This window comes from Otolemur garnettii, unplaced genomic scaffold, assembly GCF_000181295.1.
Source record: "Otolemur garnettii isolate 467f Iridium unplaced genomic scaffold, OtoGar3 scaffold00213, whole genome shotgun sequence".
In the NCBI taxonomy this organism is placed as follows: domain Eukaryota; kingdom Metazoa; phylum Chordata; class Mammalia; order Primates; family Galagidae; genus Otolemur; species Otolemur garnettii.
The window spans coordinates 290,606-317,302 of record NW_003852608.1 but is presented as its reverse complement, the minus strand read 5'-3'; the positions used below and the strand labels follow the sequence as shown (position 1 = coordinate 317,302).

The 26,697-nt window shown below is 40.8% G+C and overlaps 1 protein-coding gene across 2 annotated transcripts in view; it reads left to right on the top strand.

The window, feature by feature from the left end:
• MYOM1 (myomesin 1) overlaps positions 1 to 26,697 on the top strand; it is a 118,465-nt gene that overhangs the window by 48,563 nt on the left and 43,205 nt on the right. Inside the window, exons 12-20 of one of the 2 annotated variants that reach the window (XM_003801613.2) lie at positions 1,545 to 1,601; positions 6,641 to 6,765; positions 12,272 to 12,455; positions 12,935 to 13,109; positions 15,776 to 15,897; positions 17,174 to 17,461; positions 19,862 to 20,058; positions 23,093 to 23,219; positions 25,948 to 26,132. In XM_003801613.2, the coding sequence (XP_003801661.2) occupies positions 1,545 to 1,601; positions 6,641 to 6,765; positions 12,272 to 12,455; positions 12,935 to 13,109; positions 15,776 to 15,897; positions 17,174 to 17,461; positions 19,862 to 20,058; positions 23,093 to 23,219; positions 25,948 to 26,132 (1,460 nt within the window). The remainder of the gene's footprint in view (positions 1 to 1,544; positions 1,602 to 6,640; positions 6,766 to 12,271; positions 12,456 to 12,934; positions 13,110 to 15,775; positions 15,898 to 17,173; positions 17,462 to 19,861; positions 20,059 to 23,092; positions 23,220 to 25,947; positions 26,133 to 26,697) is intronic. The other variant, XM_003801614.3, reaches the window with a different exon arrangement.

Here is a 26,697-nt window from a genome sequence, read left to right as displayed (position 1 = left end):
TTTAGGAGGTTGAGGTGGGAGGATCACTGGAGCCAAAAGTTTGAGATCAGCCAAGCAATATAGCTAGAGCCCTTCTCTACAAAAAACCAGAAAAAATTAGGCAGGTGCACTGGCACATACCTGAAGGCTGTGGCAGGAGGATCCCTTGAGCCCAGGATCTTGGAGGCTGTAGTGAGCTGATTGCACCACTGAACTGGAAACTGGCCTACAGAGTAAGAGTCTGTCTCACACACACAAAAAAATTAAATTAATTTTTAAAAAGTCGTCAAATAGTAACATTTCGGCCTATTCCGGATTTTTCAACCTTGGCCCTGTTGGCATTTTAGGCCAGTAACTGTTGTGTGGAGGGAGGGGCTCAGAGGACGCTGACCGGCAGCTCTCACCTCTACCCACTAGGTGACAGTAGCATCCTGGAGACACTTGCAAATGTCCAGAGGGGGGTGTGTAAATACCCTGGTTAAGGACTACTAGTCTATGTTGTATTGACAGGGTTGTTCCTTACCTTAAACGTATGCAGTGCATTATACAAATTTAAGTAAAATAATGTCACCTTTTTCCTGTGACTGTTATTAATCAGACTCCCTGATCGCTCTCCAATCACTTTTCACCATCCATCTAATTTCCTTCCCTCTTTCCTAAAAATTTCTAAATTTGAAAATTCCATCTCATACATTCATTTACTCCTCTTTTATAAATTTCAATCAAAATAAGATTTATTGGAATTGAAAATAAGTTGTCTTCTTTATCACCTGTTTCTTGCACAAACTATGACAAAATTCCTGTTTAAAACAGGAATTGAACCAGCTCTCTTTCTGATGTTTCTGGAATCACAGAAATGAGTTTCCTCCTTTAGTTTATATCAGTCTCATTCATTTTCCTTGCTCAAGATCTCAACTGATTTCTTTGGCAGATAAAGCTTCTCAAAATGGAATGGGAAAAAATTGCTCTCTCTGAATTTTGCCGCAGGATCAGTATCCCCGCTCCTCTTTCATTCTCATTGTGACAGATAAATAACCACTGGGCTTACAATTATTCTGGAAATACTTCTTCCAAACATATGCTATCTCTTCTGAAGGGATGAGAACGACTATGGGTTTTAGGAGATTCTTATTGAACAGTCAGATAAGCACAGGTCACTCGCCTCACTTGTGTAAGTGCAATTTCCGAAATGCCACCTTCATCAGTCCTAAGATTTGTGTTTTACCTCTTTATTTTTTGCAGTTTTTTGGCCAGGGTTGGGTTTGAAACCACCACCTCCGGTATATGGGGCCAGGGCCCTACTCCTTTGAGCCACAGGATCCGCCCTTACCTCTTTTTGTTCTGACTGATCTGACTAGAGGTTTAGTCTAGGGCTTAGCAGATTGTAAGTCCCTCGAGGAGTGGAGCCCTATCTCCCACAATATCTTATATATGTCTGATAAGATGCATTAGGCAAATACATAAGTCACCTAGTAACAAACCTGTTTGTGATTCATCTGGCCAGCTTATCAATGTTTCAGTTAGGTGAAGCTGTATTTGTGAATTTTTGTATTTGTTTTGTTCAGGTCGCCCTTCCGCACCCTGGACTGGGCAGATCATTGTCACTGAAGAGGAACCTTCAGGTAAAAACTTCAGTTTGCCTAGATACTATTGCCAAAATTTTGCTGCATGGTTTAGTTTTTGTTGTAGACATACAGTGTATACTATTTTAAAATGTCTGGGGAGGCCAAGAGCAAAGGCTCACACCTATAATCTTAGCACTCTGGAAGACTGAGCTCAAGAGTTCAAGACTAACCTGAGCAAGAGCAAGACCTCATCTCTACAAAAAATAGAAAAATTAGCTGGGGAGTATGGTAGGTGCCTATAGTCCCAACTACTCGGGAGGATGAGGCAGGAGGATGGTTTGAATCCAGGAGTTGGAGATTTCTGTGAGCTAAAATGCCATAGCATTCTAGCCTAACCAATAGAGTGAGACTTTGTCTCTAAAAAAAAAAAAAAGGTTTTGGAAAGAACATTCTAGAACATTCTAAAATATATTGAGACCATAAGTAACCTATGTCATTGAAGAATCATATTTTATTTTTAAAGCTTTATTCAGATGTAATTGCTGTATAGTAAACTGCATATATTTAAAGCATACAATTTGGTAGTTTTTATACACTTACTGCTTACTGTTACAGTGGTTTGGATTGTCCACAATTTTAGATAAATGGAATTATACTCATTTTTTACTCAGCATAATTATTTTGAAATTTATCCATGTTGATGCATGTATCAATTCATTCCAATTTATTTATCCATTCACTGTTGAAAGCTTCTGTGAAGACATGAACTTTCATTTCTCTTTGATAAGTACCAAGGAGTTGAATGGATGGGCTATATGGTAGGTGTGTGTTTAATTTTTTAAGGAATGGCCAACTGTTTTCTAAAATGATGATACCATTACACATCCCCATCAGCATGGTCTGAGAGTTCCAGCTGCTCCATATTGTCACTAGTATTCAGTATGTCAATTTACATGTTTGGTTTTCTATTTCAATTGTTTGAGTTTGTGTGAACTTTTATTATTTTTCTCTTAAAAATGTTTTGTAGATTTACTGGCAGAGCTATCTACACTTGGAGATTTTGTGGGAAGCTTATATGCTACAAAATCAATTTCTTTAGCAAGTTAAGGCTATTCAGGTCATTTACTTTTTATTGAGTAAGCTTTGATCATTTTTGTCTTTCAAGAAATTTCTTCATTCATAAAGTTGTTCACATTTTCTTATTATCCTTTTAATTTCTGCAGAATTTAAAGTGATGTCCCAGCTCTCATTCCTGATATTCTGTCTCACCTCCTTTTGTTCTGACTGATATGACTAGAGGTTTATCAATTTTATTGATGGTTACAAAGATATCTTGCCTCAGCTTCCGAAGTAGCTGGGACTACAGGAATCTGCCACGAGGCCCAGCTGGTTTTTCTATTTTAGTAGAGATGGGGTCTCACTCTTCCTCAGGCTGGTCTCAAACTCCTGAGCTCAAGCAACAATCCACCCACCTTGTTCTCCCAGAGTGCTAGGATGACGGGTGTGAGCCACCACACCCAGCTGATATGGTTGGATTTAACCCTATGGTCTTGCTATTTGTTTTCTATCTATTCTATCCATTTGTTTCCTTTTTTCTTCTTCTTTCTTTTTTTTTTTACTTTTTATTACATGAAGTATTTTTGATTTTTCCATTTTATCTGTATTATCCATTGGCTATAATTCTTTGTTTTGCTTTTAGTCGTTCAGAATTTATAATGGACATATTTTCACAGCCTACCTTCAGGTAATATTATATGATTTCACATGTAATATGAGAACCTACAACTGTATTATTCCATTTCTCCCTCTTAGGCTTGGCACTGTCATTGTCATTCATTTATTTGCGTGTGTGTATACATATATATATATATATAAGATAAATTGTACAATATAATATTATTATTTTGACTGCACTCATATATCTTAGACATTCTTTGTGTAGATTCAGATTTCCCTCCAATATGTACCTGAAGTACTTTTCCAACACTTCTTTTTTTTATTTTATGCCAAAAAAAAACTTGTATATATTTACAGTGTTAAAAGGTGATATTTTGGTATATACATATGTACACACACACACACACACATTGTGAAATGATTACCACAATCAAGCTAATTAACACGTCTGTCACACACATATTTTCTTATGTGTGTGGGGATAGAATATTTAAGATCTCTGCTTTTAGAAGTTTTCAAGTGTACAATACATTATTATTAACTATAGCCTGCAGGCTGTAAGAAAGATCTCCAGAACTTTTCCTATTATCTAATGAAACTTTGTACCCTTTTACCAACATCTCCCTAACTACTCCTCCCCACCTCAGCTACTGGCAACCACTATTCTTCTCTCTACTTCTGTAAGTTCAGCTTTTTAAGAGTCTTTAACGTTTCTTACAGTGCAGTTCTGCTGGTTATGAATTATTTTCTTTCATATATCTGAAAAAGTCTCCATTTCACCTTCATTTTTTAAATACATTATCACTGAGTATAGAATTCTGGGTTGATAGTTTTTTCTTTCAGTGTTTTAAGAGCTTAGTCCACCATAATTCAGATCTGCACTAGGAAACTGCTATTACTCTTATTTTTATTTCTTGATATATAACTCATCTTTTTTTTCTGCATCTACTTTTAAGATATTCTCTTAATCACTGGTTTTAAGAATTTTATTTTGATGTGCATTTGCTTTTAGTTATTTTCTTATATCTTCTGTTTAGAGTTTGCAAGCTATTCTCTCATCTGTGGAGTACAGTTTTCATCAGATTTGAAACATTTTTATCATTATTTTAAAAAATATTTTTCCTGCACTTCTCTCTTCTCCACTTTTAGGAAGCTCAACTACAGGCCACTTGAAAGCATTTGAAATCATTCCAAATTCATTCATTTTTGTGTTTGTTTTCGCTTTCAGTCTTTTTTCCTTTGGTGTTTCATTTTGGATTGTTTCTATTGCTGTCTTGCTAAGTTTACTAAACTTTTCCTTTTCATTGTCTCACCTGCTGTGGATTCCAGCCAATTTTTTTTAATGGTTTTTGGTTTTGTTCTGACTTTTGTTTGTTTGTTTGTGAGGGGGGTTGTGTTTTTTTGTTTTTTGAGATAGTGTCTCATTCTGTTGCCCTAGGCTGGAGTACAGTGGCATCATCATAGCTCATTGTAGCCTTGAACTCCTGTGCTCAAGCAATCCTCCTGCTTCAGCCTCCCAAAGTGTTGGGATTAAAGGCATGAGCCATTGTACTCAGCCTAGACAATGTATTTTTCAACTTAGACTTTGTAGTTTCTTCTCTAGAAGTTGAATTTAGATCATAGATCATTTTTATATTTTCCATTGCTTTAACATGTTCAATCTTTATCCTCTTGGACTTATGGAACATATTTATAACTGCTTTTATGTTTTTGTCTACTAACTCTTATTGAGCAATTCACAGATGATACTACTACCATCTGTAGCATTTAGGGTTTTATTTCTATTGGCTGATGCATCTTCTCATTATGGGTTATATTCTGCTAATTCTCTATATACTTGGTAGTTTTTACTAGATGCCAGACGTTTGAGTTTACATTGTTTGGTGCTAGATATTTTTGTATTTCTAGAATACTCTTGATTTTTGTTCTGGGAGAACAATTTGATCCTTTCTAGGCATGGTTTTGTTAGGAGCGGATGGAGGGCTAGAAAAAAGAGGACCTGTGAGACTGGACTTTTGTTAAGGTCCATGGGTATTATTCTTTAGGCTTTCCCACAGGTTTGTGGATTGGCTAGTTCAAAGAAAACACACAGGAAGGGGGAACTTATTTACATGACTTTGGTGGGGACCATCAGGTTTCATCATATTTAGCACCTGTGGGGCATATTGGTTTTTGGGTCAGTGGGATGAGGAAAAAGCAGGTTATATTGCAAACATCCACATAGAAAAGGGGAGGTTTTAAGTAGGTCAAAGGTAACCAGGTACAACTGGGTTCCAGACAATTTCTATCTGACCTAAAAAGAAATACCAAGGAAGCAACTATGTTAAGTAAATTTATGACATACATTTAGCAAATAAAATCGTAGGTTACATCGTCTCTTCTATAGACGATGCTATAGAATGTTACCCAGCAACATTAGCTGGGTATAAAAATAAAAGTTCTGAGGCCAAGGAATGTTAGGGCAAAAGAAAGGACAGACTTCCAGAAGTACCCAGACAGTATTAGTCCTGGGGCATTAGAGTTGAGGGCCAAATGAAGCTGCTGCAGGCAGGGTTTGATCTGGCTCAGGAATGAAAACAAGGTGGGACATAGATTCTTATGGGCAGATAGGCAATAGCTAAAGTCCCAGTGAAGTTGGACTCACAATTGTAGTTATAGTACAGCTAGCCATAGCAAGCAGGGAGTGAGGAAAATAGTAATACATAGATCCCAGAGGTCAAGGTAATGTAAGTGGCTCAAGGCTGGAGGATAGAACAGAAACATAAACTTTATGAAAAACAAAAAGGCACACCAAGGAGTCAGGAGGATACACTGGAACTGAACAAGGGATGACAAGTGTTTGCTTCATCTAGGAAGCTTTTTGTATGTTTTCCTTCTAAAATGGGAAAAAATCATGAGATAGAACCACATAGTATCACATTATTTCACCACATCTGATAGGCTTTGACACAGAAGTCACACCCGACCACTTTATGACACATCCTTGACCTCAGTGTGCTCTCCCTCACGTCTATTAGCATGTGAGCACTGCCCTGTGCTACTCAACTTCTTGTTCTACCAACCCAGTTGTAAACTAATCCTACTCTGGGTCCTGGGCTCTGTATTTTAAATGCTTAATGCCATTTAAATGATAAATGAATGATGTTTTAGGTAGACTTTCACAGATAAGGTATTATTATTATTTTTTTATTGCTGGGGATTCATTGAGATTATAAGAAACCAGGTTACACTGATTGCATTTTTAGTTATAGTCCCTCTTACAATTGTACCCTGCCCCCAAGAGACAAGATACTTCTTCTTCCTGTGGAGCCATAAGTAACTCTTCCTTCAGGAGGGGAGAAGCAGAAGCATCTTGCAGCTCTCTGAGTATCCTGGGCTACCTGAAGCGTGTACTTCTCATTTTTCTTTGTTGTTTCCAGAGGGTATTGTTCCTGGGCCCCCCACAGACCTCCGTGTCACTGAGGCTACCCGGAGCTACGTGGTGCTCAGCTGGAAGCCCCCTGGCCAGCGTGGCCATGAGGGCATTATGTACTTTGTTGAAAAGGTAAGAATCCAGAATCAACTTCATGCCACTACATAAAGAATTCTTTAAAGAAGTAGAGATTAAATGTCTGGAGACAGTGGAGTGGGAGAGGAGGAAGGAGGATGTCCTGAACTCACTATGTCCACATAAACTATGAACTCTCTCCTAGAAAAACGTATATCACACAGAATTTAGCCTGGAATTCAGGGGGTTATGGATCCCCAGTACTCATTCATACACACCCAAGAGGTCCAGAGCCCCCAAATCATAACCCCTATAAAAAGAGAAATATTCTGAATGGTAGGTAGGTCGCCCACATGATAAGGTTTTCTGGAGACTTCCCTGTCTCCCTTGCTGTGGTAATGGTTTTTCCTTCCTGCAACCTTTTTTATCTCACAGATATTGAACCTATAGTTAAGATTCTGCAGCACACTTAAATTATATTAATCAAAAGAAAAGAGTGAGAAAAAAAGAATATACTTACTGTGTTTTGAATGTCTTTGAAAATAATTGATTCATGATCTCTAAAGTTTTCCGCTGCACACTGGTGCCTCTGCTCTACTGCTCGTCATTCTGCGGTGGAGAAGGAACATCACTGGGGCCGGACGAGAGAGAGGAAGGGAACGTCCAGGACAGCAAGCCCGCGGGCTATTGTGCTTCCCCCAGTAACTCACAATTATGTTGGGGATTAGAACATTTGAGAGGGCAGCATACAATGAAGGCCTAGCATGGGTGGAATGGATGAGGAGGATGTGGGCCTCAATTGTACACTCATATGAGGGGAGTTCCAATAAACATCAATGCCTAGAAAATGGAGAAGAGCCATGACCTGGACAGGACATTATTTGGGGGAACTGACCCAGCCACGAGAACAGAAATGGAAGAGCCACAGGTGAGGCACAGGCCTGAAGGGCACAAGGAGTCTGTGGCTAACAGGATTCTGGCTGCTGGAAAAGTACATTCAAAGAGAATTTGATTAAAATGAGGCTCAAAACCCTCTTGTTAAGAAAGTTCTCATTATGATATAACTGAGAGAATGAAACAAAATAAGTTTATTTTCTCCTATGTGTCAGAATATTTACATTTTATTGGTTAGCAGTGCACAGGTTTTTTTTTAGAATAAATGAAGCTGGTGTTTGTAGTTTTAAATTTTATTTTTATAAGATTGTGTGATAGCATGAAAAAGTATCATTCCTTTTACATTTCAATTTTCCTGAACAAGTCTTTCTCTTTTATCCTTAATATTATTCTGATCATTCATTGAGTTGTAAAACACCTAGTGGATCATGTTCCTGACAATTATGTCAAGAGAATAGATTTCATAGGTATGTAGGTGTAAGCAAGCGTGCAAATCTCTGTGAGCTGCAGGCCTTACTCCTGCATCCCCAGCAAATTGGTAACAATAAGTGCATCATCTCTTCAACACGCAACATGGATATTTTCCAAGAGAGTCAAGGTTTATGAAAAAATACTAAAAATTTATGCTTTCATTGTTATATTTTCTAGATACTAGCCACAAATATAACGAGTAGCATTCTAAGCTTTTTATTTTAATAGAGGGCAAGAATATAGTGATAGATAAATGCTCCCTTCCTGGCGTGTTTAATATACAGCCCTACTGAATCTCTGAAACACTGCACAGGAACAGGCTTCAGAATCACTTCTGTGACAGTGATTACTGTCTCTCCTGTATCAGTGACATGGAGCAACCTACTCCTGAGGTGTTTTCTTCAGACGAGCTGACTTTGGCTTCTGTTGAGCATTTCTTCAGTTTGCATTAAACTCTTCTAATTTCTCTGTGAAAGTATTAACCTATGTATGAGGCTGTGATTGAAAATTTAAATATGGCCGGGCGTGGTGGCTCCCGCCTGTAATTCTAGCTCTCTTCGAGGCTGAGGTGGGACAGTTGCTTCTCAGGAATTCGGGACCAGCCTGAGCAGGAGCAAGACTCTACTACTAGTACCAGCTACTTGGGAGGCTGAGGCAGGAGGATGTCTTCAGCAGGGGTTGAGGTTGCTGTGAGCTATGATTTAAATATTCTTTTACCAGCACGCCTATTCATATGGAATAGGAGGGGACGTTTACGGGCACAGTGCTGGGTAGAGAGGCCTGCACAGGGCACAGAACACCCAGGATGTTGAGGTCGTGGGAATGCAGAACACGTCCAGAGACCTGGGCTACATTTGCAGAACTCCCCAAATGTCAGACTGTTCTGAGCTGACTCTAAAATTATTTCTGAGGAACCACTTCTGATATGCTAACCTTTCTAAAGGGAAATGGTTCACTTGCTCTTGTCCCACGGTGTGTTTCTGTCCCCAGGATGTCCACGCACCTGGCATTGCAGCCTCTTGGGCCACCCTGTGTTCCTTCCTCCTCCCAGCATGTCCGTGGGCCCTGACATGGGCGGAATGAAGGATTTATTAGCAAGGGAATCAGACAAATCAGCGTCTGGCACTCTCAGCCTTCCTGTCCTACTGTGTTTTTTCCAGCCCCCAACTATTCCTTGAGTGTCATATGTCTGAAACTCCTTTTCTCACTCCCCTATCAAAAATCCATGTCAGAACCTAAAGCCATATCAGATGCTAACAGCAGGAATGAAAACAACCCAGGCTGTAACTTAGGCCACATGTGTAAACCCGCTTAATTCTTACAGTAACCCAATGAGGGAAATCCTTTTATTCTCATTATACCTGTTTTGTAAGTGAGAAGACTGAGGTTTCGATGGGGTATACACTGTGCCAGAGCTCACACAGCTGGTACAGAGCTGGGGTTTGAACCCAGGCAGTCTGGTGCCAGTCTGTAAATCTAGGCTGCCTTCCAGGCTTCTTAAGCCTATGTCTTCTCTGGAAAACTCTGACAATTACCATGCTACCTTCACAATACCTATTTCACAGCATAGATAAGCAGATTAAAGAGCTCTAATGACTTATAGTGTTCTTAGCACACTAAAAGACAGCTATTAGTCTTATTATGAAAGGATAAATGACCGATAACTGTTTAAGTATCCTTGGTGGAGAAGATATCAAAATGAATCAAAGCCACGAATGAAAGGATCAAAGGTCCATCAGCGGACGGCAGATTGTGCTGCTTCTCCCCACTCACACACCAGGGACCTTTATCCTGAAAGACAAGGAACGCTCGAGGTTACCTTGTTGATTATGCTCATTTTGCAGATGACGAAACTGAGACCAAGGGTGTGCCTGTGACTCTCCAAGGTTATGCAGCTTGGTCTTAATGCTGCTTGGTCTTAACGTAGCTGGGACCAGACCTGCTGCCTCTGGGTCCTTCCCTCCATGACATGTCCCCTGCCACTTAAAGTCATAGAGCATATGCTGAGTGCTGCACTAGTAAACTTCAAGTCCCCAAAATGCATCATCCTGACAGCTGGCAATCTGTCACAAAATTTGGATTTATGGAAAAGTCTTTTGAAATGGTTAAAAAGTTCTATAGCAAAATCAGGCAAGAATATCTAAATTTCAGGACGGAGTTAGAAGTCACACTAGAAGGAGAAAGGACAGCTGAAGACTTAGATAGATTTCTTTTTTTTTTACATTTCAAATTAGTATGAGGGTACAAACGATCTAACAGTTTTCTCACTATATCCTCTGCCAAAGCCCAAATAGACCCCACGTCCTTACATTCAAGGACTTCTAAGTCACTCTACATCCTTTAAATTTTAAGAACAGAACCTTTTAAAATTAGTTTTCACATTAATTATTCCAAAATTTGTGCCAAGAAAGACATCTTTTAAAAATCTGTTTTTTATTGAAACAAAAAGAAAAAAAAAGAAACATAATCATTATACGTGTTTGGGGGGGTACATGCAATATTTTCCTACCTATAACGATTGTATGTTATACATTGTATACGTATACAATCACTGGGACACCCATCACTTCAAGTATGTATCATTTCTTTGTGTTGAGAACAGTCCAAACCTTCTTTCCTAGCTATTTTGAAATGTACAATGCATTATTGATAACTGTAGTCACTTACTGTGTTATCAAACACTAGAAATTATTTCTTCTCTCTAACTGTACATTTGTACCTATTACCCAACTTCTCCGCATCCCCTGGCTCCTTCTTAGCTTCTGGTGACCACCATTCCTCTGTCTACCTCCATGAGATCACCTTTTCAGCTCCTTCTTATGAATGAGAACGTGCTCTATTTGTCTTTCTGTCACTGGCTTATTTCACTTAACATAATGACCTCTAGTTCTGCATGTGTTGCTGCAGAGGGCAAGGGTTGTATTCGTGGCTGAATAATATTCCCTCCTGTGTATGTACCACATTTTCTATGTCCAACCCTCCCCTGAAGGACACCTAGGTTGATTCCATATCTTGGCTATTACAAATAGTGCTGAGATAAACATGCACTATCAAACATGAGGGCAGATACAACGCACTGATTTCCTTTCTTTTGGAAATATCCCCAGCAGTATGATGGCTGGATCATACAGGAGAAGAACATTTTCTCTATCATTCAGGAAAAAAAAAATACTGTAGTTGATTATCTACTATGTGCCAGATACAATTCTAGGCTTTGGGGTAAAGTGGTGAACGACACAGCTCCCTAAACTCATAGACTTTGTTCTTCAGCCTGCCACGGGGGTTCACAACTGTAATCCTAGCACTCTGGGAGGCAAAGGCAGGTGGATTGCTCGAGCTCAGATGTCCGAGACCAGCCTGAGCAAGAGTGAGACCCCATCTCTACTAGAAACAGAAAAACTGCATATAGTCCCAGTTACTTGGGAGGCTGAGGCCGGAGAATCCCTTGAACCTAAGAGACTGAGGTTGGTGTGAGCTATGACACCACAGCACTCTACTCAGGGCAACAGAGTTAAGACTCTATCTCAAAAAAAAAGAAAGAGAGAAAGAAAGATTGCTCTTCAGTGAAGGAGACAACAAATAAATAATTTAATTTCAAATAGTAATAAGCACTTTAAAGAAAAATAAATAATAAATATCCTGAGGCCAAGGGATAGAGAGTGACAGAAAAAAAAAAAAAAAAAAAAGCAAAGGACTCTTTTGCATCAGTGATGGGGAGGAGGTGACCAAGAGGGCCTTTCCAAGATGGTATTTAGCACAGACCTGAATGGTGTACGGGCCATTCAGTAACACTCCATTAAAGTAATATAATCTATAACAATGTAGTGAAGATGTAAGTACCAAACACAATAAATAACATTTAATGACCTACCCTACCTGCCCCCAAACTATCCTCAAAATAAAGGCTGCTCTAAACAGATCGATGATCTTAGTTAACCAAGGAAGTGAAGCATTAAAATAGCATATTTCCAAAAAACACAAAGCCATAGTGATCAGAGATTCCTCTACCCCCAGGGCCTCCTCCCCCATTTCCTCCGCGTCTCCTCTCCAGTCCAGTGAGGGGCAGCAGGGGGCAGCTGGCACTTGGAGGCGCCTGGCCCCGCGCAGGCTTCACCCTCCCGGCGCCATCAGAGCCACCGGCCCAGAGCCGGGTCCCTGCTTGCCGCCCCTTCACCAGCTTTCCCTGTTCTCGCTGCAGTGTGAAGCGGGAACAGAAAACTGGCAGCGGGTGAACACGGAGCTCCCGGTGAAGTCTCCCCGCTTTGCTCTGTTCGACTTGGCTGAGGGGAAATCCTACTGCTTCCGCGTCCGCTGCTCTAATTCTGCAGGAGTTGGGGAACCCTCGGAGGCCACGGAGGTGACCGTGGTAGGGGACAAGCTTGGTGAGTGTAGACTTAGGTCGAGCAACTGTAAACTTACTCTACTTCAAGAGAAAATTTCAAAGCAAGAATGTAGTTAGTAGACCTTTATAAGTAGGCATATTTGTATGGTAATGTGCGTCTATATTATCATAGTAAAAATGGTGACATTCTTCCTTCATCTTATAAAAGTATTTGATGGCTGTACTTGGCCTGTACATTAAACAAAAACTCACTGTTTTTGCTTCTGAAAAATAAACTTTTCCTAGAGTTTCAACAGTATTGCTAATGGGTTTTCTCTAGAATTCATGGATAGTTTATCATTACGTTCATTATGAACCCAAACTAACCTACAAAAATTATTTTGCTTTAACAAAATACATTGTAAAATAAAGAAATAATACATTTGACATGGTTATGGGTGTAAGGTTTCTGCACATGTGTGAGAAGAATGAATTGTTTACAACCACCCCGAGTCTGATCACCAATTTCCTCTTTCTCAGACATCCCCAAGGCCCCCACCAAAATCATCCCGAGCAGAAATACAGATACCTCCGTGGTAGTTACTTGGGAGGAGTCCAAGGATGCTAAGGAGCTGGTCGGGTACTACCTGGAGGCGAGCGCTGTGGGCTCCGGCAAGTGGGAACCGTGCAACAACAACCCCGTGAAGGGCTCCCGGTAACTGAGCGGGGTGTGGAGGGCGGGGCAGGCCGACCCAGCCGCACCCACAGCCAGTGGAGGGGGAGTTTTAAAAGACATTATATTATACTTCAAATGCCCAGATGAATTCGAATTGAACATATCTAATGCAACATATTTGATAGCTGTGATGTTAAACACTTAAAAACATATAATGTCAGCTGTTGCAAGAGTTCATTTGATAATTCTTTTCTAATTATTTGCCTTTATGCTATTTTTTTTTTTAAACCCCTCTGTTCTGGTCCTTAACATGCAATGTGATTCTAAGGATCTAATAGGTCCTACTTAATATAAATTGCCCTGGTATTTTAAGTCAACAGGAACAAATGTATCAACATATTACAAATTCTGGATATCAACATGATTAACACAGTGATAAGAAGACATAAAAAACACCAAAACAAAATATTCAGAACTGAGCAAGACCTTGTCTCTACCAAAAAAAAATTACAAAACTTTGAGCTAAGTGTGGTGGCTCACACCTGTAATGCTAGCACTTTGGGAGGCCCAGGCAGGAGGATCTATTGAGCTCAGGAGTTTGAAAGCAGCCTGAGCAAGGCCAAGACTCCATCTTTACTAAAAATAAATTAGCCAGGTGGGGTGATCTGTGCTTATAGTCCCAGCCACTCAGGAGGATCACTTGAGTCCAGGAGTTTGAAGTTGCAGGCAGATATGATGAAGTCTAATGCAACAGAGGCCCTGTCTCAAAAAAAGGAAAAGAAAAGAAAAAAGAAAGAAAGAAAGAAATTCTGAATACTTTGCCACCTCTTTCTACCTGTTTCTAATGTGAAGAGGGTTGTTTATTTGTTTTTTCTTGCTTTCTACTATTTTATCAACCAGCTTTGCAAACTGATGGTGAGATCTGACTGTCACTCCAACTCTGAGCCTCCTTTGATTTAGGACCAACCAGAGAGGAGAAACTTCCCTCCAGAAATTATCAAACAGGCTTGTTAGGCAGCCTCTTGCTTGGGCCACTTCTAAGTCCCAAGACCCCGTAAGATGAGTTGGTTCTTTTGCAGAACGTCAGAGAGCTCAAACTGATTAGTGGGAGAAGGCAGTATGTTTTGCAAGAGGCATGTGGCATGTTGGTGCATTTCATTTTGACTGAGTTCTCCAGCATTTTCCTGGGACTACTTAGAAACCCCGGTGGAGAGTGGGCAGTGTCTGCCTTTCCACACACAGCAGCTGCTGGAGGGCAGGCACCACCTTCCTCATCTCCGGGTCCCCAATACCTAGCTGGGTGTTTGGAACACTAAGAGATGAGTACGAATCCCCTGAACCAAGCAGACCCTAAGGACTGCAGGACTGGCTTAGATCATGACTGCCTCTATTGAACTTTAGAACACACTAATGGTAATGGAGTCATTGGCAGACTTGTTATTTTTTCTGGTTACAGTGCTCAGGATGGATTCAAATGTCACAGTGATTCATGAAGCAGCTATTTATAGCCTTAACAGCTATTAAAGAGAGAGGAGGTTTTATGGGTGATTCTGCCCATGGATTCACACCTAGTTATTGGATCTTTATTTCTAAATGGTAATTCTGGAATCCATTTTTTACCTTATTTTCAGATTCTAGGATAATTTTTCAAGTAATTGTACCTGCCCTGGCATGTAGGGAGACAGAGAGCAGGAGTAACCCATAAGACAGGAATATTGTGATAAGGAGCAGTCGGAGCCTTGCTTACAGCCAGAAGAATGTACCTGAAATAGCCCCTAATATTATTATTAATACCACCTATTATTTACTAAATACCTCATGTATTTATTCATTAAATACCTCATATATGTCAGGCCCTATCACAGGTGCTTTATATAATTTATACTTACTCTTTAAACGAAAATTATTATGCAGGGATTGTTATTCCCATTTTATTGATAAGTATTCAGGGAAAAACAGCCCTTCTCATTTTTTGACAGAGTGAGTTTAGAAAATTGCCTCAGTTGCCTTCTCATCTAGAATGCCTATGTTACCTGAAACCGGAATCCTTCTCCTTCCTTGTCTTTTTTATTTTTCTTTCTTTTTTTTTTGACAAGAGTCTCACTATGTTGTCCTCTGTTGAGTGCTATAGCATCACAGCTCACAGCAACCTTAAACTCTTGGGCTTAAGTGGTTGTCTTGCCTGTTTCACTCTATCACCTAGGTTGGAGTACAATGGCATAATCATAGCTCACCACAAACTCCAACTCCTGGGCTCGAGAGATCCTCCTACCTCAGCCTCTCAATTAGTCCCGACTATGGGTGCAAGCCATCACACCTGCCTATTGTGTTCTCTAACATCACATCCCAAATGGTTTTCTTGGTATATTTTGTTCATGGAGGACAACAAAACACACAAAAATAAAACATGGGTGGGGTTAGCCATGACCCTCCCCCCATTGGGGGACAGGACTGTTAAGTTTTTGTACAGATGGGGGTCTTGCAACGTTACGCCAGTTGGTCTCAAACTCCTGGCCTCAAGCAATACTCCCACCTTGGCCTCCCAAAGTGCTGGGATTACAGGCACGAGATAAGAAACTACACTAGCCTTTTTTATTTTTAAAAAATGAGTTGTTATCATAAGGCCAGGTCATTTAATTAAGCTAACAATCATCTTCTCTAATTTTCCTCCTAGGAAAGCTTTTTAAAACTTTCTTTCCTTTTAGATTTACTTGTCATGGGTTGGTGACTGGTCAGAGTTATATTTTCCGGGTCAGGGCAGTCAATGCAGCTGGACTTAGTGAATATTCCCAGGACTCGGAAGCTATTGAAGTCAAAGCAGCTATTGGTAAGTTCCTAATGCATAACTTGGTGGGGAAAAGTGAGTTTTTCAAGGAAGATAACTTGGTGGGGAAAAGTGAGTTATCAAGGAAGATACCGTCCTTTCCAGAAATTGTTTAAAGCTTCTAATATTGCTCCATGATTCCATCCTTAGATGATCATTGTTCTGACTCGAGGTGACATCTAACCCTCCATAGCTGTCATTTCACAGATCTTCCCCACTCATCCGGATTCTGCACATCTGCACCCTTTTCATCCTCATCAGCCCAAGCCTCCTAAGATACTTCCCATTGTGTGAAACTCCATCCTAACTTCATGCTCATCCTAGGACTTGACGGGCCATCCCAATTCCATGAAGTGGCGTGTCACCCATGACACAGATCACCTTGTACCTACGAGCCATTTAATCTAGGCCAGAGCCTGGCTTGTTTTCACTAATAGCACATTAACATGCTCCTTATAAATGCCTATAAAATTCATGCAGGGCACATGTGGTCGCTTAATCATATGTTTCATCTCTGCTTGCAAAGTAACCGAAAAAATAACACCAGTAATAAAGTCATTATATGTATGTATGTGACGTACCTCCCAATCTTAGCTAAAATAGAAAAGGGGCCCAGCTAGCTCAGAACGGTAAAAATGAAATTTGTGGTATGCTAATATTTATTTTATTTTATTTCATTTTATTGCTAGCTAGCCTAGCTTACAGCAAGTAACACATATTTTAAAAGAAAAGTGGTTTAACATTGACCGTCTTCAGTTAGTATCTCAGATTACTTTTCAACATTCTTTATAATATGGACAAGAGTGGACGTGGTTCTTGGAGGTTGGCAGGCACAGACCATTACTATTACAGTCTTGTAACTGTTATATATCAGGGTCTTTAATATTATGCCCTCAGGCACTTTATGGTCCTTTTTATCGTTCTGTTGAATAGTAGGGCTCTATCTGTCAAGAAATGTCTTAAGATTTGCTTTTTCTTGTATATACTAAAAACACTTCGGGTTCTGCAGATCAAAATGTTTCCCGTTCTAGCTGTGGTTTCTGTTCTTCTTGTCGGTCTCATTTCTGCTTTCTCCAGAATAAGGAGAAGTTGAATGTCCCTGTGTCCCCTGTGTGAAGTGCCTGCTTCCCATGTTTCCTGAGAGTCCAAGTGATTTCCGTTAAACTGAGATTGTTCGGTTCTGCTTGTGGTCCAGATGTTTTTCTCTTTGTTCTATCACGTAAGAGCAATCGGTGTCATGTCCACGGCTCAACACGTTTCTGTTGTCTGGCAATTGTAGGGGGAGGAGTGTCTCCAGAAGTGTGGCCTGCCCTGAGCGATGTGCCTGGTGGACTAACAGCCCCCAGGGGGGCCATGCATGAAGCCTCTCCACCAGCCTTCCAGAAAGATGCTTTGCTTGGTAGCAAACCTAACAAACCTTCACTACCCAGTAGCCCCCCAAACCTGGGCCAAACAGAAGGGAGTAAAGTAAGTGAAACAGTTCAGGAAGAGCTTGCCCCACCACCACAGAAAGCGGCTCCTAAGGGGAAAAGTAAGTCTGAGCCCCTGAAAAAGAAGAAGGACATAGGTGAGAGTCGAAAAAGTGAAACTGTTCCATCCGTCTCCATCAGTGTCCTCACCTCTCATCGTCTGCGTCACATTCTTCATCTGTGTTCACCTTCATCAGTGTCATTCTTAATTTTGTTTCTAGCTGTTCATTTGAAATACTTTCATCTAGTGAGCTGTAAAAGTAATTGTGTGTGGGTTTGGCTTTTACTCATTATTTGGGGAGCTTAATGATGACGGAATAATTTGGTCTGAGGCACACACACCTCTGGCCTCATTTTGCCAAGAGGGTTAGGCACAAGAGCAAGAAGGGATGAGTTGTCCCAGCCTGAGTGAGGTCCCTTGAAATACTCAAGTTCAGTACATAGAGAGGAAAAAGATTTTACAAAGAGGTGGCCTGATACCAGGGTCATGTTTTTTAACTTTTTTTTTTTTGGAGACAGAGCCTCAAGATATCCCCCTGGGTAGAGTGCCGTGGCATCATAGCTCACAGCAACCTCCAACTGTCTCCTGCCTCAGCCTCCCAAGTAGCTGGGACCATAGGCGCCTGCCACAATGCCAGGCTATTTTTTGGTTGCAGCTGTCGTTGTTTTGGTGGGTCTGGGCTGGATTTGAACCCGCCGCCTCAGGTGTATGTGGCTGGCGCCTTAGCCACTTGAGCCACAGGCGCCGAGCCAACTTTTTTTAACTTAGTTGTTCATTCTTAGATTGTGCAAGTGATTATTTGCATTTAATTTAAATAGCTAAAAATATCTCTTTCATAGTGATGGTGATAGCTGTGAAAAGTGTAAACTCACACTATAATCAGAGGTAGCTATATCCTCTGAGGCACACTCTACCTCCCCAGCGGTGATTTATTTAAGACTGTTTGCCAGTAAGCTAAGAATGGTCTGATTAGGATATTTGATACCTGTGGCTTTTCTATTCTAGCACAATGTTTTTCTTATAAAATAAAAACAAAATGATGAGCATATGCCGATACATTTTAAATGTCTTTCCTCCATTCCTTACCTCTACCCCACCCCAACTTCTGTAACCTCCTCCCCTTTTTGACACTTTCATTTGTCCCTTCAACCCAAGTGAGATGGGATATTAATTTGAGACTATATTCAACAGTGTTCTGAAATTAAGAGGGGAGGGAAAGAGGGAAAGCTTTTTAAAATGTAGGGATTAAAGGAGGTTGGTGAGTGGGGAAGAGAGAAACAAATGTTTTAAAACATTTGAATTTTTTGAATAAGGATAGCTCCTTTTATCTTCTACAATCCAGATAATTCAGAAAATTAGCTTTATGTTACTGTATCTAACATAGATCTATGCGTATCTAACTAGATTTGTTTCCATCACTCCACCCTCTCTATTGAAAACTATAATTTGGGCTCGGCACCTGTGGCTCAAGTGGCTAAGGCACCAACCACATACACCTAAGGTGGCCGGTTCGCATCCCGCCTGGGGCCCACCAAACAACAATGACAGCTGCAACCAAAAAAATAGCCAGGCGTTGTGGTGGGCGCCTGTGGTCGCAGCTACTTGGGAGGCTGAGGCAGGAGACTCGCTTGAGCCCAGGAGTTGGAGGTTGCTGTGAGCTGTGACGTCACAGCACTCTACCCAGGGGGACAGCTTGAGGCTCTGTCTCAAAAAAAAAAAAAGAAAACTATAATTTCAGTAGTTAAGTGAAAAGTTAATCAGCAAAGCCACATAAGTGAAGGACTTCTGAAATATTCTTCAAGTATCTTTCTGGCTAAGCACTAACAAATGCAGTGGCAGCTGTATAGTATTTTGTGCTATGTGAATTATTTTCCAACATCAGGTTAAAAATAGTGCAAAAAAAGTATTATATAGTAAGAGAAAGTCATGTGGCAGATCATGTCTGTTTTTTAAAAATGGTTTTTCAAGGTAGCATTTAGCTGAACTTCAGAACAAGATTTTTCCTGTGTGTAGATAGAACCTATATATTTAGAAATGTTAACAAGGGTATGCTAACCATTTGGAAATACATGGGAATTCTAAATAAGCAACTTGAGGCAAAAATTGATGTGCATAGATATGGATATAACTAAAAATATATATTCCACCATCCTTGGGGAATAAGTAAAAACAAAACCACATAAAGAAACAAAAATGTATACTTGGAGAAATTATTGTTTCTTCTTATGGGGAAAAGAATATTTTTTTCAGGATATTGTTACCATTTTGCTGGGGCAGGTTCTTTTTATCTTTGGGATAATAATTGAAGTGCACTTTTTACTGTGTGTCCATTTTTTCCCCCATACCCCAAGTTGGATGCTGAGTTACTGAGCAGCCTAACATTTTAATTTTACACTGTAAGATCTAGTGCCCTTGTATGTGGCACCAATTAAACAAGTTTATGTAAAGAATCATAAATGCATTTCTGTCTACTCATGACCTCTTCATGTTGCAACAGCGGCACCATCTCCGCCCTATGATATCACTTGTCTTGAAAGTTTCCGTGACTCTATGGTTCTGGGATGGAAACAACCAGATAAGTCTGGAGGGGCAGAAATTACTGGCTATTATGTGAACTATCGAGAGGTCATTGATGGGGTACCAGGTAAATGGAAAGAAGCCAACGTCAAGGCTGTCAGCGAAGAGGCATACAAGGTGAGCCATGTGACTTCCTTTGGTGTGGCGTGTCCTGAGTTCAAGGATGTGCTTGCATGCCCACGCATGTGCACACCCAGCACTTTCTGAAGGATTCGTGTTGTTCCTCCAAAAATACATGGTGGTAAATACAAGCAGTGTGGCTAACCAGGCAAGATTTATGTTTTCTGATACATACACAAAAGCATAGTAATTTCTTAGGGTTTTTACTATGAAATCTGTACTTACTGCGAAATGAATGTGTCTCTCAAAATATCTGTAATCAATATGCTACTGGCTTCAAGAGTCTCAGGGTCCAATGACTCTGGATTTTTAACTCGCAATGTTCAAATCACAGAGGATGTAGGAGCGAATTGCCTGCTCACAGCTCTATGTAGGAGCGAATTGCCTGCTCACAGCTCTCCACCTGTGAAGTGCCTGCCACTTGGTACAGTGGCGCTGACAGCCATAAAGAGGTGCTTTCCCCCTCTACCTGCTGCTGCTTGCACATCAGGGCACCTGAGGGGTCTCACTGTGGCCCTTGCTGATGACTTCCTACTTAGAGCATCACCACTAGGCCCAAGGTACCACCTCCCAGCACTCCCAGAATCCCTTGCTCATTCTTTTCCATTCCCCTATGGTATTCCATCATGGAGCCACTTCACATATACTCTCCCACTCAATTACTGATTGCTATTTGAGGATTTTTCCATTTTTAGCTATATCAAACAATGTAGCTATGAACGTTTTTGTACATATCTACTGGTACATAAGTATACAAGTCCCTCCAGGTTTTTACCTAAAAAGAGAATTGCTGGGTCAGAGACTTTGTTTATCTTGCGCTTTACTAGATAATTCTATACTGTTTTCTGAAGAGTATGAGAATTCTCATTGCTCTGAGTCCTTGCCAACCCTTGGTATATTCACACATTTTCAGTTTTGACACTCTGGGTGTCATGTGAGTCTGAATCTGCAAACGGGGAGTGTAAAGTTGTTCCATTCGTTTTATCCTTGTCTCAGAAAATAAGTGCCTTAAAATGCCTCAGCCCTTGTGTGTGTGTCTGTGTTTTAATTCTTTTTTAAAATTCAGACAGCAATGTGATTATTGTCTTATGGATTCAGTCTACCTACATATTTGCCATTTTATTTGCTTTTAATTCCTCCTCTTTGATTTTCTATCTTAGATTATTTTACTCTAACCTAGAGTAAATATTTTAGAATTTCCTTTAGTGTGGATATTCTGAGGGTAAACTCTTAATTTTTGTTTGTCTGGAAGTATTCCCCCCCCCCTTCTTCAAAAGTATTTTTTTCTGGGGAAAATATTTTATAATGGTAGTTCTTTTCTTTCAGTGCTTGGAAGATCTAATTCATTATTGTCTGGCCTGTCGTTGCCACTGACATGTCAACTCTTAGTCTGTTTGCTCACCAGGGGGTAATTTGTCTTTTTTTCTTAGACAGTTTTTAATATTTTCACTTTATCTTTGATGTAGTATAGTTAAAATATTATGTGTCCAGGTAGAGGGCTTTTTTTTTTTTTTTTTTAATGTATCTGCCTAGGACTGGAGAAGAGGAGAATTTTCCAATCTTTGGACTGAATTTTTCAGGAAGCTCTTTCTAGAAAATTACATATCTTCTAAAACTTTTTTGCAAATTCATTATTTTCTCTGTTCTCCTCAAACTCTAATTAAACATTCTCCCTGTCTCTTCCATGTCTATTAATCACTTTTCTCTGTTTCCCATCTTAGTGACTTTCTGCCTTGTGTTCTGTGTAATTCCTCCCGACTTTCTGTCAGTTTACAAACCCACTCTTCTTTTGCATGTGATTTTCTGTAAAACATGACCATTATTTTATTTTCTTGTTGTATTTTCCATTCCTTATAGGTCACATTTTACATATATATATATATAACTATACATATAACTCTCTCTATTTATTCTTTTATATATATCTATTCTTTTTTTTTTTTTTTTCCTGAGACAGAGTCTTGCTCTGTCACCCAGGCTGGAGTGCAGTGGGGTTCTCCTCCACGGCTCACAACAACCTCAAACCCTTGACCTCAAGTGATCTTCCCACCTCAGCCTCCCAGAGTGCTAGGATTATAGCCATGAGCCTCTGCACTAAGCCATTTTATATATTTTTATAGTTTGCTATCTCCTGAAAACTTTTTAACCTCACATGTATTCTGACATTTATATGAGGTCAGAAATTAAAGTGCTCCATACCTCATCGCTAAATATCACTATGGTCGCCTTCGAGCACTCCCCTTGGGAAGCTGAGCACTGACTCCAGCGTCTACTACACACTTCAGAGTAATTTTGGAACTCTTTTTCTGGAATGCCCATCACAGCTGTCATCAGATTTTGCAAATGTATTTACACTTACTTTTTTATCACATATATTTACCCTCCCAACAACCCAATACCTACTGAAGGATATAGAAAATATTAAGTCACTCAGTAAAGAGCAGAAATAGCACAAGACTTTGAATGTTTTGATTCCTGGCGTAGAACTTAATTTTCACCTGTACATGCATTAGCTTTTTATTGCTGTGTAACAAATTACCACAAACTCTGTGGCTTAAAACAACTCACATTGGTTACATCACAGTGTCTGTGAATCAGGACCCTGGGCACGATCTAGGTTGGTCTTCTGCTTACAATCTACATACCAGCTGGGCAGATTAGAGACCTTAATTACCTTGGTAAAATTTCTTCTCCTTCTCCTATGACATGGTACCATCACAGGGGACAAAATCATAGGACTGATGTGTCCTCAGCAACCTCTGCTTGAATCTGAGTCATACCACCAAAACAAACAAATAAAAAACAAGCAACAAAATATAGTCACAAGACTGATATCCAATACATTTGCCGTACTCTATTGGCTACCAGCAGATCGTGGTTTCACCCACACCCAGGAGGAGATTACAAAAGGGTATGACTCACTGAAGGTCACCTTTGGGTGTGTCTGACACAATAGGTAAATAAAATGTTGAACACCTAGAAAAAAACGAACCTGAAATATTCACTATCTGGGATGTTGTCAATGTTGCAGATTAGCAACCTGAAGGAAAACGTGGTGTATCAGTTCCAAGTGGCAGCCATGAACATCGCAGGGCTGGGCGTGCCTTCAGCAGTCAGCGCGTGTTTCAAATGTGAAGAGTGGACCATCGCTGTCCCAGGTAAACTGGACATTACGTCCCCCCCTGCAGCTTGGAGTTTCCTCCAACAGCATCTACAACTTGGGACTAAATTGAAGTATTACACAGTCAACGTTTAAGGGGAAACAGTTCTCTTGGGCCCTCATGTTTACCTAGAATTTTGTCATAATTCTTATTATTCTTTTGTTATTGTTTTTGAGTTTCATTCTATCACCCTGGGTAAGAGTGCCCTGGTGTCATAGCTCAACTATAATGAGCTCATAACAGTCTCAAATTCTTGGGCTCAAACAATCCCGTTGCCTCCGTCTGCCGAGTAGCTGGGACTCCAGGTGCCCACCACAATGCCCAGCTAGTTTTTCTATTTTTAATACAGACAGCGTCTCATTCTTGCTCTGGCTGGTCTTGAACTCCTGAACTGAAGCAATCCACCTGCCTCAGCCTCCCAGAGTGCTAAGATTACAGGTGTGAAGCACCCCTTGCCCTGGCTTTGTGGTAATTATTAAATGGTAGTACAACTGAGGATAAATTCCACATGCTTGTGTTCTAAGTAGGTCCTCGAGCCCCCTAGCGCAGCCTCTGCACAGAGGAGGAGTGGCAGATGCACGTTAACCTGAACATTTAAAAGGCATTCTCATCTTTGGTCTTGTTGCCTCTTAAAGGGCATCTGATTCATATCCCATGGCACAATTTCTCAAAAACTTCTTTCCCCTACAAGCTTGTGGTCATAAAAGTCCTTTGCAAAACAGCACATGCCACATTAGCTTGAGGTATTCGGTGTTAATGTTTAAATATGCTTTCAGACCAGGCATCAGAAGACAAGGATGACGCATATTTATAACTGTTAAGTGTAGGTAAAGGGCCAAGCAAATATTGAAACATCAATTGCAACACACCACAGCATGGCACGATAGAGTCTGCGCTTGTGCAAGTTGGCTTTTAGGCCACTATGAGTCACTTCAGGTGACTGGTTGTTTAGAAATCAGTTGGGGTTTTTTGTTTGTTTTTGTTTTTGAGACACAGTCTCCCTGGGTTGCCCTGGGTAGAGTGCCATGGCATCATCATAGCTCACAGCAACCTCAAACTCTTGAGCTCAGGTGATCCTCTTGCTCAGCCTCCCAAGTGCCTAGACTGACTATAAGCACCTGCCACAACACCCAGAGAGTTTTTCTATTTTTAATAGAGATAGGGTCTCACTCTTGCTCAGACTGGTCTGGAACTTCTGAGCTCCAGGTGATCCACCGACGTTGGCCTCCCAGGATTACAGGCGTGAGCCACTGTGCCCAGCCTCAGTTGTTACTTCTTTAAAAAACAAAGGAAGAAAGAAAATAAAGTGATATATATATATATATATATATATACCACCTGCCTAGCAGCTGGTGACTATTCAGAGGTATGGGCAATTGCTCAGCAGTTTGAACTATCCTGATAATGGGCACACCAGGCACATTCTGCTTTCTCCCTTCAGAGGGCTGTCACATTTCTTGGCTTCTCTGAGCTGTCTCTTAATTATCTTAAGGATGAGTGAGATGAATGAATACAGAAGACTTGCCAGTATTTAGCACTGAGTCAGGGTCCCTAGGGTTGATTGTCTTTATTTTGGTAAAAGTTTTTTGCAAACCACACGCTGTCTTTTTTCCCCCCATTTGTGGGATATGTACTTTAGGAGAAAGATTTCCTTCAGTTGAGAGTTGTTTCTTTTTCCTTTGAAAGAACTATTACTATCTATATTCACATGTCATCAAATAGAGTTGCTTTTTTTTTTTTTTTTTTGAGACAGAGCCTCAAGCTGTCACCCTGGGTAGAGTGCTATGGCATCACAGCTCACAGCAACCTCCAACTCCTGGGCTCAAGCGAGTCTCCTGCTTCCGCCTCCCAAGTAGCGGGGACCACAAGCACCCGCCACAACGCCTGGCTATTTTTTGGTTGCAGCCATCATTGTTGTTTGGTGGGCCGGGCTGGATTGAACCCGCCAGCTTAGGTGTATGTGGCTGGTGCCTTAGCTGCTTGAGCCACAGGCACCAAGCCATAGAGTTGCTTTCTTAATACCATTTGGGATTGAGGGAAATTTTTAGATTATCACTCAGAAGTAATCTGAAACTGAATCTATAGCCAACTCAATCTGTTCCAATAAAAGGTCCTTACAGCTAACACAAGCTAGGGGCAGCCTGAGGGAAATTTGGATCCAGCCTTAGAGAGGCACCATAAACTGGCCTTACCCACCCATGCCCATGAAGGGACTTAGGCTGATGTGCAGCAGTGTGGACCCTTGGTGTGAAAAGACCACAGGATTATTTGTTTTCATGGGAAAGCTATTAAAAAAGGACACCAGGCAAAGGTGGCTCACACCTGTAATCCTAACACTCTGGGAGGTTGAGGCAGGTTGATTGCCTGAGCTCAGGAGATTAAGACCAGTGTAAGCAAGAGCAAAACCCTGTCTCTACTAAAAAAGTATAAAAACTAGCCAGATATTATAGTAGGCACCTGTAGTCCCAGCTACTTCAGAGGCGAAGGCAAGAGGATGGCTTGAGCCCAAGAGTTTGAGGTTGCTGTGAGCTATGATGCCACAGCACTCTACCCAGAGTGACGGAGTGAGACTCTGTCTCATAAAAAATAAATAAATAAAAGAAAACAGTAAAGGACACCAGCATCACACTCAGACTTCAGACTTCAAATGTGGCTCCAAATGTATATATCCTTTAGTTTTCTAATCTACATATGATTTCTGTTCACCGGCCTCTCTCTCACTCAGGGCCACCGCAAGCTCTCAAGTACAGTGAAGTCAGGAAGAACTCCCTAGTTCTCCACTGGAAACCTCCAGCCCACTCTGGGCGGACACCGGTCACTGGTTACTTTGTGGACATGAAGGAGGCCAATGCCAAAGATGACCAGTGGCGAGGACTCAACAAGGCGGCTGTTAAAACCATATACCTGAAGGTAAGAGGGTGCTCATGGGTCTAGAAGACCATTCTTTCCTTTAAAAGGGGAAAATTAAAAAAAAAATAAAAAGATAAAAAGCAAAATAAATAAATAAAGCAGAAAATTGCTCTATTAATCATATTAACTTTAAAGTTAGCAAGATCAAGCTTAGTATTAAATCTCTGCTTTGGTCCTTTTCATGTTCAGGCTCCCAGTAAAATTCCACTGGCCCTGGCTGGAAATGGAGAAAAATCTCTGGGCTTCTGAGGCTTGGAGCACTTTGGTTATATGTAACCTGAATTCCTTAGCCTGGCTTTGAAAACCACCCAGCAGCTCTCCTTGCCACAACTTACCCACTTTACATTTTTTAACTCACAGTCTTAAAATGTTACTGCTTGCCATCCCCACAAAGTGTTTTTTGTTCCTATCTCAAATTATTTTTGAGGGCGCTCTTTTTACAGCATTCCATCAGGAAGTCTGTAACTGCAGATTCTGTCCAGTCTCTCCTGTCTCTAGCATTGCACCAGGGAGTCTGTAACTGCGGATCCTGCCCAGTCTCGCCTGTCTCTAGCACTGCATCAGG